This window comes from Rhipicephalus microplus, chromosome 10 (assembly GCF_043290135.1).
Source record: "Rhipicephalus microplus isolate Deutch F79 chromosome 10, USDA_Rmic, whole genome shotgun sequence".
Classification (NCBI taxonomy): domain Eukaryota; kingdom Metazoa; phylum Arthropoda; class Arachnida; order Ixodida; family Ixodidae; genus Rhipicephalus; species Rhipicephalus microplus.
The window spans coordinates 38,402,775-38,418,760 of record NC_134709.1 but is presented as its reverse complement, the minus strand read 5'-3'; the positions used below and the strand labels follow the sequence as shown (position 1 = coordinate 38,418,760).

Below are 15,986 nucleotides of genomic sequence, written 5' to 3'. Positions count from 1 at the left end.
TCAGCCGCGATTTTCTGCGCTAATTATGAACTTATGATAGTGAAACTTGTGGCATTTTACTGCGATAAGTTTGCAGTGTGTAGTTAATCAATACAATCGAAGTCATTATTTCTCTTTAGTGTCCCTTTCATAAGTCCGGAGAAGCACCACCCAGACGATCGATTCGCGACAGCCGATCGCCACCGCGACTAACAAAATAGCTTAAATGTGCTTGTTGCTGGGTTCGTGGGTACATCATAAAGGGGTAAACATCAGGTACCTAAAACACGACAAAAAGAACGAAGAAGCTGCTTCGTTTTTCTTGTCGTGCTTTAGTCGTCTAGAATTTTTCCTCATTAATGTAATAGCCCCGCTCTCGCGCTCGGCAATGTGCTCTGAAGGCGGAGTCACTGGGCGTCCGGCTCTTGACGTCACTATGGAGTGCGCGCCTATTGGTGCAGGGCTGCAGGCTTGTGTGCATCCGCCTTTGAGGATGATATGACGCTGACTCCCAAAGTTGTACCCGACTATACAAGAGGCGTCCGCTCGCCGCCCCCCTCCCCCCCCCCCCCCCCCCCCCCCCATGGCGCCGCGCCGTGCTTCCAACCGAGCTGCAGAAATTAAGTGCCTTCTTCTAACCACTACCACCCACCACTCCCCTTTCCCATGTGCGCTCGCGAATGTTCTCCAGTAGTTTTACAATGTACATCTACGTGTCAAAGGTAGATTTGGCGCACTAAGATGGTCTAGCACCACAAACCCCATTCTGTCAATACATCGCTTCCTTCTTTCCTTCCTTTCTTTCTTCCTCCCTCTCTTCATTTTCCTTCCTTCCTTCCCCAGATCTGCTTCAAAAGAAACTAAACTCATTTCCACTCTTGTTATCTCCTCTATTGTATCTATTGTTTCGACGTCTCAACAAGCAAGTCCCCTTTTTGTACAACGTATGGATTACTGTTGTATGATGATGCAAGATGAGCAGGTATAAGTCGAAGAGAATGACGTCCAATATGGGGTTTACACGTGTGTTCACTTATACTTTCTATATAATCATCCATATTGTTACCCGCCCACCACTGTAATGCCCGTACTTGGCCTTTTTCGACAAATGAATGTAAAATGCACAGTTACACGTTCCACGCTGGCGGAACCGTCGAACAGCGAAAGTGTAAGTGCGCGAGTGTATGTGATTGAGCATCGTCTTCATCGTTTCGTTTTATTTATTTGCTTATTCACTCCCTCATCAAGTCACGTAATTACTACACACAACACTACTACGACTACTATTACTACTACTACTACTACTACTACTTCTACTACTACTACTACTACTACTGCTACCACTACCAATGGCATTGCAACGTGCGCGACGACGACGGCACAGGATAGACAAAGACAGGTTTAGTGTAAACACAACCGTCACGGACTCTCTTCCGTCATCGAAAACCGTCGCCGCTGTGTATGCCCCTGCAGTGAGCGTCGTAATTGAATTTTCACTGCGACAGCACATATGCGCAGCTGAGCATCAGAGCGCGACGGTCGCTGTGTGACCGGTGTATACAGCGCTCCGTCGTCATGGCAACGTAATATTCAGAGCCGCGACGTGTACGTCGCATTGCGCGAGCTGGTGTGACAACGCTTGCGCAATGCGTCATCACAATCTTTGCGCTCTCAATTAAGCTAGATAAAAAATGAACTCCAATCAGGACGACTGCGCAGTGGCTTAAGAGGGGATGGGGTAGATGGTATGTCGTTGGTCTACTACAAAATGTGCGGAGCTCACTCCGACTCAGTTAAAAAATAAAAAAAAGATGGGGGGGGGGGCGGTCCGTTTGAGCCCGTTCTTTGTCTTAAACCTCATTGATCCGACACTGAACGATTAGTAAGAACTTGTGCGGAGTTTGCCGAAAGAACGTACGTTTTCCGGTCTCGCCGACGATGAACGAGCGCACATTGTCATGGAACATATTTTCGTTCAATCTGGTTTTCACTAGAGCTTGTCAGTCTTGTCATCATGGACTTCACGGGCGTGGCTAACTTTTTTTTATGTTGCTGTTGAACGATCCTTTATGTTAGTACGCTAGTTTATATGCGTGCGTGTATACGTAAGGAGATGCAAAACTTAAAATGGGTGGAGGCTTTTCATGTTCGCACGTCACAGAGTATACTGTGCACAAATGTCTTTAGGGGGGGGGGGGGGGGGTTTCCTTGATCTAAAGTGGGGGTCGGGCAGGCAAACGGTCATTTCGCGCTGTGTATTCATAGCAAACAAAATTTCGGGGGCGGGGGCGCAAAGGCCTGGAGTGCCACTCACTGGCTGCCCCCATGCACCATCATGTTCTCTTCACCATGTGGCATATATTACCGCTATCATCACCACCGGCAAAGAGTGGCGTAGCGGGGGGGGGGGGGGAGGCTACCTCGCCGAGCCCCTGCCTCCCCTCTCCCTGAAATTTGTTTGTTCCCATGGCATACAGAACGAAAATGACCATTTAAGCAGGTGCCCTCCCCCCGCAATCAAAGAGGTGCCACCCCCCACCCCCCTCTAGATTAATTTCTGTCTACCAGCAAGGAACGAGGCTGCATCGCTATGAACTACCTCGGGGTTTTCCTGACTCCGTACTCATAGGGAGTAAGAAAACAGAGAGAGAGAGAGAGAGAGAGAGAGATAAATGCATAAAAGGAAGAGACAGGGAGGTTAACCTAGAAGAACTGGTTTGCTACCCTGTACAGGGGTGGGGAAAAGGGTCGGAAAAAGGATAGAGATAGAGAGATATAAAATAAATTAGAAAAAAATTCATGGGGAGTAAGAAAAGCGCCAATCATTCGGTACCCTTAACAAAGAGGGGGGGTCGAAACACACACACACACACACACACATAAAAATGCCTGGCTACGCCCCTGCTACAAATGTGGGATTGGCGATGACGTCACTTTGAGCTCTGTATGCGTCTTCTATAGTTACCGAAGCGTTGTACTTGGAGAAGGAGCGTACGCACCCCCTCAGCTATGGACATAATCAGCGAGATTTATCATCATCATCGTCGTAATCATCATGACCATAAATTATTTATTCTTAAAGGCCCTTTTCAGGGTATTACGTAAGGGAGGTGGAAGAATAACAGCGCGTTATTGGTATACAGGTGATTATAGTTCAAGTCCTTATAACAGGTCCTTATCATACAAAGGTAACTAAACAACGAGACAAAAAATAAGGATATAAAAATACAGTGAATTCATATTAGAATTTGAGAAGCAAGATATAACGAAAGAAAAACAGTAAAATAAATGCTGGAAATGCCGTCACAGAAGTATAGGGTACATCAAATAAAAGGGTGAAGTGACAGATTAAGAGTAAAAAAAAAGAAATTATGTGCCTGAATTTATTGGGCCGAGTCTTGTATCACGCCGCGGAAAAATCGCAGCATATCCACGGAGCGAATGATGATGAGTGGCACAAAGCGTCCGTCCGTCTGTGTGTCCGTCCGTTCGTGCGTGCGTCCATGCGTCAGGTCGCATTTGACAATGCAGACGGCGCGCCAGTAACACCAACGAGACGCGAGCCGGAGGAAGTCGACGGCATGCGACTTCAACGCGCCCGACGTTCTGCTTCGTTTGTGCTCCACCAACGATTCGACCCGTACGGTGATTATCCAGGAGACTGAATGAAGCACTCCTTTCTCGCGCACCCAGGCGCAATCGGAGAGTAGTGGTACAGCGCAATTTAAATATCCTCACTCAACATCAGTTCGTATATAAGTACACGGCCGCCTGGATCGAGCGCGATCGCCGCGCGCGTTCGATCCAGGCGGCCGTGGTGTGTACTTCTACGAAACTGCACCATCATTATGCTGTTCGAGAGACTGCCTTCCTTTTTTTTTTTTTTTGCTCGTTTCTTCTTCTCTCGGTTACGCCGCACGCAGGACAACGTTACACTAAGAGGAGCTTCCCCTCTAAAAGCCCTCCGAGCGAAAGGGGTGGGTATCGTGCCGCCCCTTCACCTTGGCCACTTCATTTTATCAGCGCGTGTTTTGCTAGGATACTTGTTCAGCGCTACGGGACTTGCGAAAGCGTTACGAAAGATAACAATGACGCAGGTCACGCTTCCGATGCGTGTCCGTCGTATGAACTCCCCTTGTGGCCAAGATAATATCCCTTTGTTTGGCGATATATGCGACTACACAGACGCTCTGTCGCACTAATTGGACCCAAATTGACCGTATAATGGTCCAATTTAAAGACGCGTGTCTGTGAGCGTTTCTATTCACGAAGAATGACAGTATAGCAGTAAAACAGATAGCTATGCGAATTCGTATATATCCATTATATAACGTTTCTTTTTTTTTGCGCGCACAAAAAAAAACAAGACAAGAAAGAGACAAACGAGCAGGCCACCATTGGCCGCGAAAGCAAAAAGCGCACTATTTTCAAAGGCATGTCAATCTACACACATGTATATCGTTCAAAAATGCCAGAACGACAATTCTCATTGAACATAACATGTTACGACCACGAAGCATTGAAAACTGCCGGAAAATAACATTATTCGGACAACTCTCTATCTGCATACGGCCGAAACGCGTGATCAGTACTTTTGCTTGGCTTGCGGTCTTATGCCTTGTTTACTTCGAAGAACTACGACACACGCTATCGCTAAGAGTGTAGAGATACCCGAGGCTAAAGAAATGAGCCGAGGAACGCAGCACATCTTTGTACAGGTCACGCAGAAACAACGTGGTTTCGATATTTGATGCGTGTTCATGACCACAGCGCGAAATGCAATGGAGATGTATTGCTGGACATGGTTCTGTTTGAAGTTCGAGAGTCACACATACTCTACAAGAAACACATTGCTTGCTTGATCGCGGGCCTCGCCATGGTGGTCTAGGGGCACACGGCTGCTGACACGCAGGTCGCGGGATCGAATCCCGGCTGCAGCAGCTGCATTTTCGATGGAGGCGAAAATACTGTAGGCCTGTTAGCTCCGATTTGAGTGCACGTTAAAGAACTCCAGGTGGTCGAAATTTCCGGATCTCTCCACTACGGCGTCTCTCATAATCACATGGTGGTTTGGGGACGTTAAATGCCACATATCAATCAATTTGATCGAACGCCTACCAGATCAAAAGCACACGCGACTAGTAAACGGCTCTGCGAAGTAAGAACACATTCTGCTCTGTCTGTGGTAAGTCGGCACGCTGTTTTTAAAAGTCATGCCTACATACTCCTCGTGCAGCTGCCGTCCGGGTCAGCTTTGAAGCGCGAAGAACACCAATGTCACGTTCATTTCGATTTGTGGTGTCATAATGAGATCTCGCTCGCTGGGTTCCGTGCCGACCAGTTGTACCCTCGCGATTTCCGACGGCAGTGCAGCTCTGGGCGACTGGGCTCGTCCTACGCCATCTCCTTACGCCAGTCCCCGACGACGACGACAGCGAAGCTCTGGCCAACTGGCTTCGCCCTACGTCATCTCCTGACGTTGACAAGAGCTCTCGTCGAGTGGTGCCCCGTCCCCGGACTCCTGCGACCGTCTCCATCTTTCCTATTTCCTCTTTACTTGCGTCACTCACTGTCCCTGCGCCTCGCTCTATCCTTCCTCTCTCTTAATTTATACATTTTAATCCTATAATTTTAATCCCTCCTTACTCCCATTCCTTGTGAGCTAGTGTTGAGGTGTCGCACTCCGAAGCAGAAAGTTACGGGGCTCACTTTTCTCTTCTTTTTCTCTTTAAGAACCACATAAGTGTTATAGTGAGGTTCACTGACCCTTTCGCACTTGACGTAGACAGATGTGACCGTATTTTCTCGGTCTGAAAGGTCGTCCAACGCCCGCGGCTGAGGCTCTCTGAGACCACTCCTTTTTTTACACGCTGGCAGATGATTGCGCGACAGTGCCCAACAAAACTGGCTGCAGGATGCGCAAAGCATTGCCAGATCACTCTTTCACAACGTTTCCAGAACATCGCCTATAGCTACCAAGCAACAAGACACTGACGTTTCTTAAATAGCATATAAAGTCAATAGGAACAAGCATCAGGGAGCTTGTTCCTATTGACTTTATATGCTATTGCATGAAAGAGAGCCATGGTTTTTTTTTTGTTACTGTTCGCTTCAAGCGGACGTGTTCACAAACTTGCCTTATGCAGGCTTGATGTCGGGAAAGGAATCACATTGATATGAGTAATGAAGCGTTTTAGAACAGAAAAAAAAAACACAGGCGTCACGCAATGCGAATAGCGTAACGAGTGGGTCGTCCGATTCTCCTACTCTTAAGAAATGCTTGCTCTTGATCACCTATTAACTGTGGCACATACCACTTCAGGCATCATTCCTCACCGTCGTCAGCCACTGCATGACCGATTGGCACGAAATTCCTTGCAAGTGTTCAGCGGATATGACACGTCTCAGAAAAAAGACGAAGAATGGCATAGCGTATGCCGTCCTACTACCTTCAAATGTTTATTTTTAATGCCGTAGTAGGTACTCAGCAAGTGTGATTGCAGCAGTTACCAAATGAGTGTTTAGAAAAGGCTTTGAAAGGCCGCTCTTCTAGTCTTCGCTGTGACGGTGCTGTGCCTTCCGCGCAGGCCTGGAGTTTTTTTTTTTTTTTACTCAACTGTTGGAGATGAGTGAGCTACCCCGACTATATAAAATATAGAATGGTGTGTTTAGAAAAAGTCGTTTAACAATTTAGAGTGCTTGATACACTCTCCCATGGTAGAGCAGAAAGCCGAATGCATTAAGAAAAAGTAGTGAACTGTTAAGAGTTCTTGACACCGTATTATGGGAGAGTACTATGCTATCCCGTGGGCCTCCTACTTGATGAGGCTGTGTTTACAATAATAAAGCCATGGACAAGTTCACTTGGACGTGGCAGTTTCTAAAGCGCCTTCACTGACAATGGAATGGGATGCGATTTTAGAAGAAACTGTTCGACGAGTCAGAGTTCGATGTACTCGTCTGCAGGAGATCATTAAGCTGTCTCGGTAACTGATTTGATCAGAAAAAGTGGTTAACAATTTCGAGTACTTAGGACTCTATACTATGGGAGAGCCTTGAGCGTTCCCGTGGGCTTCTTGCAAGAAAAAAAAGTGGGGGGGGGGGGGGGTTAGATAAAGTGGGTAACGATTTAGAGTACAAGGTACTCTACTATGAGAGAGCTTAAAGTCGACCCGTGGGCCTCCCACTTGTTGAGGCGTTTTTCTGAGACAGAGACGGATATTCGTAAACTCATGAAGCGCACGTTTTCTTGCAGACGCTACTCCACACAACCTTCAAAAAGGTGGAAGCGGGAATCGCCCTTTTCGTTTCTACTGTCTCTTTATTGAGTTCATTGTGTTGTTTTGAGTGCGTTATTACAGATGTATTCTAGCTGCTGCCTATGCCTTTTATTCTGAAGCACCATTACCGCAAGGCAGAAAATAAATTCAGGTTCGTAGTTGTCCAGCGCCACTGCCAATGGTGGTATACCGCTATATCGCGCAAAATGAGAGAAAAAAAAACGATCAGATGGGATTCGAACCCGGATCCTGAGCCTGGCAATCAAGTATTCTACTGCAGAGTCACGCCGGTTCTTCAAACTCCCTCCCAAAAATTTACAGCTAAAAATTGAATGTGGCTGATAGAGCAAAGCTGTAGGTCCTAAGGTCTATAATCCCTTCGTTGAAGTCACCGACTGGTACAGAGGACGGCCAGGAACACAGGAACTGACGTACTGACAGATGTATGGACGGACACAGTACGGTCTATTTTCAAACCATCTGCGTACTAAAAACGCTTTCTGTACGGTATATCTAACATTACATTTATTTTGGTTGGACAGGAAGCTACGACAACGATGGCGTCAACGTACATCATGCGACCCCAGGGAGGTTCGCTTTTAAAAAAGTCCTATGTGCGCAGTGAAGGCGTCTTGTGGGCGTCATGTTGGCGTCATGTTAATATATATAGTGTAGCGTGGCGGAAGAGTCAAATAACAACGAGGCGTCACACAGTGCGAACTGCATAACGAGGGACTCACTGAAAACATCCAACCCATTAAGAAGGGCTCAGCCACAATTCTTCATCGTCACCAGCCACAGTATTAACGAAGCGCATGTATACAGTGCCCTAAATATGTAGCGGGTACCTCGCTTGTCCACAGAAAAACCAGTAATGGCTTAGTGGGTGCTTTGCTACTTAACAAAAACTGGGATTTAAGGCGTAGAGGCTGCCTTGCAAGCGTACTTGTAGTTGCCCCAAGAGAGTTTACAACGGGCTCCAGCAAGGCCGCTCTTACATCTTACGCTGGGAACAACCAGCGCATTCACATCTTCCGCTGTGAAGGTGCTGAGTGTACCACGCACATCTAGTCTTTTTTTTTTTACAGAAATATACGCTATATCTGAGCGCTTTTTAAAGGTGGTAGGTACAGGAAGTGCACATTCTCATAAATTTCAGCCAAAAAATTTGACATGATTTATTATTTCTTTTACAATATTCTGCTGTCTATGATTCTGGAGCATTCTATCTATAAATTGTTGTACACGAGATGCAAACACAATAAGTTTATGTGGCGTATGCCCCACGCGCGATGTCTCTTGGCCATGGGCAAACAACACAACTCTCACTTGTTTCCCTTGGATTTGCGTTCCCTTCTGCTCGGTTCAGATCCAGTATCTTTGGTCTTGTCAACAGCGCCGTTAACACTGCTCCCATCGCGGTCTCTGCCACATGATTCGAGTGCGATATTGGTTGTAGGGCTACTTGGCTTCGAGGTGGTGTCATTGGGGATGCTCACCTTTGGGACACTTGGTTTCGGGCTGACGGCCACTGCAGGGGTACTCGGTTCTGGGTTCCTTGTCACTGCAGTACTGCCGGTCATTGGCGTGCATGGTTCTAAGCTACCGGATTTTCGGACGCTCGGTTTCGGACCAACCACTTCAAGGGCACCCGCTTTGGAACCACTCACGTTCGACGTTGTCTCTGCCACCTGCTGGTGTGGTGTTGCTCGCGTGCTTTGAATAGGGCTTTCGTCGATGCTGCTTAGCGCCGATGCGGTAGGTGCGCTGACGTCGACGCCGAGATTCTCGTAGACGTTCAGGGTGATCTCTTGCATTGCCTGCGGGCGGTGCCAAATGATCTGTGAATGGCAACGGCAAATCGAGGCACGCGCACGAGGAACATAGATGATATATGCGGGCGTAAACGCTCCGCTTAATTTATCACGCTCCAATATGTGATCCATTATGCTATAAGGCGACAAGAACGAGGATCAAACTGAGACCCACATACGACAGTCCTGTCCTGTGGGAGACCTAGTTTTTTTTTTTTAATGCGAAGCACTTTTTAGCGAACTTCAGCGACTTTGAGCGTATCTATCTATCTATCTATCTATCTACCTATCTATCTATCTATCTATCTATCTATCTATCTATCTATCTATCTATATATCTATCTATCTATCTATCTATCTATCTATCTATCTATCTATCTATCTATCTATCTATCTATCTATCTATCTACACAACACAACACAACACAACACAACATACCATTTATGACCAATAAACCTTATTCATAACTGTACGCCACTTAGTCACTCATTTCGTGCGCGAGTGGTCCATTTCGCGGGTGATTGACGGTAACAGCGAACGATGCCACTGCTACGGTCACTCGTCGCCATTTTACTTATAGGCGAATGCCTTGGATGGTTCTGTTGGTGTTGCAGGCGCACGAACTTTGCGAGACTTTTCGCAAAAACTGCCCCTCCTCCCCAAAAAAGAAAAAAAAGACGCCAAAATTTGCGCAACCTTCTCAGAGCGAGCGGCGTGCGGAGACGAAACGGCGAAAGGCGTCATGATAAGTCCATGACGTCATATGACATCGAGTGCCCTTTTCGCACCCTCCCGCCAAGTGGCACAAGATTTTTGTCAATCAAAGCTGTATATATAAAAAAAACTAGTGAGAATCCAGCACACAGCGCCATGTTCCTGTAAATCGAAAAACCATAGTAAACTTATGAGGGTGCGTGGTCTTCCTTACCCTCCCTACACTTTATAATACTGGCAGATCGCCCATACCTATCGTACCATCACGAGCAGACATCCCTGCTCGATATTTTCGGGAGATGTGAAATTTTTGGTTAATTGCTTTTAATGACCACGACATGTGAAAGGAAACTCGCAAAACACCGCGAGTGCAGTGTGTTTTCTTACTTGTCTCCTGGCTAGTTCGCGCAGTTCAAGAACGTCCGACAGCAAGGAACCAACTGTGCCGCCAGAACGTCTTACCGAATCATGCGCCAATACGGATCAAGCGCCCACGAAATTCACAGCTTGAACCGTTCGTTCACCCGGAACGAATGCCAAAAACACAGCAATAAACAAAGTCGCGCGTGTGTTTGAACCCCCCAAGCACGAATATCATGCAAGTCCGTGCACTATAGGGTAGGGTACGTGCCCGTACTTCGAGAAGCTTCTCCCAGGACGCGCCGGCAGTGGCCGTGCCGGCGGCGCCGAGGCCCACGCGCGTCTCGACGAGTTGCCACAGGGACTCGAAATGCAGCGGCAGCACGTCGCGGGTGGCGTGCTCGAGCGCGTTGGTCCGCACCACGACCGCCAGCAATGCGGGTTTGTCCAGCGTCTCGACCACGTCGCTCAGCAGCTTGGCCATCGCCGAACAGTGCGTCCTGTGTGCGGTATGCAAGGTGTCACAGTGTCAGAGACAATCAATCAATCAGCTTATTATTGTTATTAGCAAACCTGGAGTACTTCGTGTGGTACTCGTATACAGTTGGGTCCCAGCTTATAACAGTTAGGACCTTAGAACTTAACACTAGTTGTGTAACCGGGAGTCCCTATGACAAATATTGATATTTGAACGCGCAGAAACAAGATTGATTTGATTGATATGTGCGCTTTATTGACCAAAAACCACCATATGACTATGAGAGACGCTTAGTGGAGGGCTCTGGAAATTTCGACTACTTGGGGTCATTCAACGTGTTGGAAAAAGATACTATATGTTGGTACATACAGAACAAAACAGATCATTATACAATGCGCAAACAAGACTAGAAACTATGCTGTACGTAAACAAAAATAAAAGAACAACTCTGTGTAAAAACAGGGGTTTCAAAACAAAACTATAATGCACAAGCAGAAACAACTATGCACAACGTAAAAATATTATAAAAACAAAGAAAATAACAAAAGGCTCAAGAGCACATAAAACACGACCATAAACTATAGGCTTTTTTGCCTCTAATTCACTTCTAATTTGAAAAATTAGAGGTGAATGCAACGCTAGATGCCATTCGGTCCGCATCTACGGAGGCGTCATGGTCACCAAAATCCTAAGCATGCGTGTCGTAATCGTCACCATCGCGCATGCGCAGACTACCCACCCTGGAAAGGTACAATCACAGAAGGCACGCAGCTGCGCACACTGACTTGAAAAAGGGCACGTTGACGAGGCCGCTCCTGGGTACGTCCCTGAACTCCTTGAAGAGCGCCTGGTACTCTGGGTGCCTGTCCGGGAGCGCAGAGAAAAGGACGGCGCCGGGATCCGGGTGGGTGTTGCAGAACGCACGCCAGGCCTCGCGAATCGCTCCCTTGTCGCTCTCCGACAAACCCTGCAGCACTTTCGGTGTCCCGACTTGGCTACCGCCCTGGCCCATCTTGAGCTTCGTGAGAGCTGACGACTTGCTGCTTGTCTTGTCTTGTCTTGTCTCCTAGGAGATCTTGGCTCATACCCACATGGGGGGTTGGCCACACTATACCTCATAATTGATCATTTTTTACAACGCTTGCTAAAGAAATGATATTGAGAACCTTTTCACGCCTTCATCTTCTCCTTCTTCGCATCCTCGACATGCCACAAGTACCATGTCTGAATTGGAATACAATGCTATGAAGAGAAACACCTAATAGGTTAATAGAAGCCATTCTATGGACAAGCAAGCAAGCAAGCAACCTAGCAAGCCTTTCTAGGCTAAACAGGGAAATTCGCGTGGCTCCTTATGCATTTCCCTTAGACGACTCGAGAGTGAAAGACATTTTGATCTCTTTAATCTTAGCCAATTGTGTGGACTTTCCACCCGCCCCATCCCAGAGTTAACTCTGGCCCCACCCCACATTCCGATATATTTCTGCACCTCGCCTATTTTTTTATAGTTCTGCAGTGCCTTCTTGATGCAGATTCATGCGCCCGTGTTTTCGCTTTTCCTCCCCACTGAGTTATGGCCATCGCGGCTAGGAGTATATACCGTTGCCTTCACGCGTGAAACCCTACAGTCGATAACAGCCCTAGAAAAATTAGGGAACCCTAAAGCTTCGTCTTTAATAGTTGAACGGGATACGTTATTCTGTTCGTTAGATAGGCGTACTTAAAACTATTAGTGCATGAAATTTTTCGAACTTGCTATGCACAAACTACGTGGTCTAAAGGGACCATGCACAGTAGCGGGTGTGCCTTTTGTAGTGGGTTATCGGCTTTGAACCCCGGAGTCATCATGACAATCACATGTTCTGACTACCAATGGCAATGGACGCTTGTACCACGCATTTTTACTGCGATATTTGAAGTAGCATTGTAAAGCGTGTATACAGGACGCGTTCGTTTGTAAAACATGTGTTACTTTCACTGCATTTCCAAGCACAGGAAGTCAATTTCAATGTATTGACAAGCACACTCCTGGCCGTGTTGTATAACACTGATTTGCCACGGCACGATAACGACCCGCGTTCGACCGCCACTGTGACACAGCATTCTTTAAAAAAAATTAGTTTATTTGGATCGCTCTAGATTTTTCGATCACGCTTAAGATGAGTTTTCTCTCACAACCAACGACGCCAACACCCGAATTTCTGCGGGACGAGTCATTTAGCGCTATTAACGCGCTCGTGTCGAAGAAATCACGCCGTCAGTGTCGGCACCGTTTGATGTGAGCGAAAAACTGTCGGTGAGCGAAAAAGCAAGTTACAGAGATTGCCGCGGGAGGTCGCTACTTGTCCACGCGTGCACGCGCGATCACAGTCAAAAAGCCCCACAATTGAAGGGGAAAAAAATGCTCAAGGTCACGAGGCGCGAGTGCCGTGGTTTCTTCGCCCCTGCCACCCCTCCCTGCTTAGCTCCCAGCACTTTCGTCGGGACGAGACAAGAGATAATGCTATTGCAGCATGCGACAAGCCTTTGTGACTCCACTAGCACTGGACAGGTTCTTATAATTTGTGTGGCGTTGAATTCATGAGGCAATAAGCTATTCAGTAAATTTATTTCATGGTTACTTGAAAAGTGTTTCAGGTCCCCTTTAACGCGTTTTGTCCGACAGGTGTCACGACGAAAACAAGCCCATTCGGCGATTTGCAGGCGCATATGGGAGCCCTCAAGCAACGTCGAAAGAGGCCGGGATAATGCAGCCATCTTCGCTAAAAACACACAGGAACTTTCAAACAGGCCTAAAAATGAACAACTATGTCCATGTAACGGAAAACACATCATGCCTTTCCAGAGGCGTTCATCAAGCAAACAACAAACGGTAGATAATGTGCTGACATCTGAGAGGCATTGTGAGACTCTTTATGGGCTCCGAGATGTCGAGTGCACGGTGTGTATCTGGAGGCCATGCGAGTCTTGCTTTAGATCAAAAACCTGTATGTGCCATTTGCGAGAGCGCGCTGGTACAACGTACTCTCTCTCTCGCTCTCTCTCTGTGTCTGTCTGTCTATGTCTCTGTCTGTCTGTCTCTCTCTGTCTGTGTCTCTCGGTCTGTGTGTGTGTGTGTGTGTGTGTGTGTGTGTGAGTGTGAGTGTGTGTGTGTGTGTGTGTGTGTGTGTGTGTGTGTGTGTGTGTGTGTGTGTGTGTGTGTGTGTGTGTCAACAACGCACAGAAGAAATCTCTCACCGGCACCCCCTTGGAGGTCAAAATGTTATACGTGTTACACACTACAACGGCTACGAGGGACGAACGGGTGCCGCTATAAGGAGCTTCGCCCCTAAAGGTCGTTAACGATTTCGAGTACTAGGCACTCTACTATGGGAGAGCCTGGAGCCGTCCCGTACCTCTTACATGATTGGGGGGTGGGGGTGGAAAAAGTGGGTAACGATTTCGAGTACAGGGTACTCTACTATGGGAGAGCTTAGAGCCTTCCCGTAGTCTTTATTAGGATTCCACGTTCATAACTCAAAGATAATGATGGGAGGGGGGGGGGGTAGAAAAAGTAGGTAACGATTTAGAGTACCAGGTACTCTACTATGGGAGAGCTTAAAGCCGTCCCCAAACTGCGCGCAACATAGGGCACGTTTACTGGTGCACCTGTGATAAGGAGACGGATAATCAAAAACTGATGAGGCGTACGTTTTCTTGCAAAGGTTACTCTACACAACCTTCAAAAAGGTGGAAGTGAAAATTGCTGGTTTTGTTGCCGCCGTTTTTTCATTCAACTCATGGTTTTGTTTTTATTGCGTTATTACAGATTTGTTCTCATTGCCGCATACGCCTTTTATTTTAAGGTGCCGTAACCACAAGGCAGAAAGGAAATAAATGTAGGCAGCGTCTCCTGCGCCACGCGGCGCAGCAGCCAGCCCCACACAGAAGTGGCTTCTGCGCCGCACAGAAGTGACGTCACTTTAAAAATTATTACCTAAAGCTAGTTAAATGTGTAAACTATTCGTGTGTAATGCGTTAAACCTACAAAAGTTTTACTAAATAGGTGTTTAACAAGCCAATCAGCCTAGGTTTGTTATTTAGATACATATTACCTGTATTTGAAATGCAGGGGGCGCCATGGGCGCTGCGGCTGCGAATGGTAAACACTGCGAGATGGTAGCCACCTGCGATGTGTTAGGTGGTGAAAACTCCGAAGAAATCTTGGCCATGGCCTAAGCCACTCCCAAGGAGGACTGGAGTGTCGTCGCTGCTTCATGTGATTGCTGGATGCTTAGTTGAACCCGGTGGTTGGAGCTAGCGCGGCCGTCCACCACGCCGCACCATCGCACCTCGATTACCATTGAGGTGCGATGGTAATCGCACCTCGATGAAAATTACCATCGCACCTCGAGCGTCACATCAATGAAAACTACACCAGCATTACCCCTACTGTCTCTTCGCAGGAAAGTGTCTCGGCTGTGTATATTCCATAAAATTTACTTCACCAATCCGTTACTCAGAAGCAGATTATTGGCCCAACCAACTTACGTTTCCACTCGCAATGATCATCGCCATAAAGTAGGACTTCCTTTAGCGCACACCAAGTGTTTTCATAATTCATTTGTGCCAAAAACATCTGTATGCTGGAATCATCTTCCTTGTGATATTGTTGGTATAAAAGATGCTGCTTTATTTAAAATTGCCGTCACTAATTTTATTTGTACGTAGCCTCAGTTCAGCCCTGTAGCAAGCGATGTTTGCAATTTTTCTGTTGTATTTTGCTTTGTGTGCTGTACATGTATGTATGTACCCACTCCCCTCTGTAATGCCCTCGGGCCTTGAGGGTAACTGAATAAATAAACTGAATAAATGTATGTATGTATGTATGTATGTATGTATGTATGTATGTATGTATGTATGTATGTATGTATGTATGTATGTATGTATGTATGTATGTATGTATGTGTCTGTCTGTCTGTCTGTCTGTCTGTCTGTCTGTCTGTCTGTCTGTCTGTCTGTCTGTCTGTCTGTCTGTCTGTCTCGCCCGGTCCGAGTACTCGCTTCTTGTCCGACGCCGACCGCGCGTCTCAGCAACGCTGATGCTTGTTCTATGTGGCGCACACGTACGCCTCTCGTATTGCTGCCGTACGCAGACCGCGTTAGCAGGGCTCACCGGTGACTGTCTCCTCCAGGGCTAGGTCCTTGCTCTGCCAGTCAAAACACCACACATTATCACCCGTCCCCGAAAAAGAAAGAAATTCGGCTTACGCCCCTGGTCAGCGGTGCCATCTTTTCAGCGGTCTGGGAAAGTGACAATGTTTTAACTCATAAAAAGCAATGGAACGATGCACAGTTAAAAAAAGTGCGTGTCATATAAC

The 15,986-nt window shown here is 47.1% G+C and overlaps 1 protein-coding gene across 1 annotated transcript; it reads right to left on the bottom strand.

The window, feature by feature from the left end:
• Nucleotides 1–8,472: 8,472 nt before the first annotated feature.
• On the bottom strand, nucleotides 8,473–11,638 carry LOC142774216 (uncharacterized). Its single transcript, XM_075874612.1, has 3 exons — nucleotides 11,412–11,638; nucleotides 10,426–10,648; nucleotides 8,473–9,079 (listed from the first exon to the last, which is right to left on the bottom strand). The coding sequence occupies exons 1-3, from the start codon at nucleotides 11,636–11,638 to the stop codon at nucleotides 8,585–8,587; spliced, it is 945 nt and encodes a 314-aa protein (XP_075730727.1). The 3' UTR covers nucleotides 8,473–8,584.
• Between the last annotated feature and the right edge of the window lie 4,348 nt (nucleotides 11,639–15,986).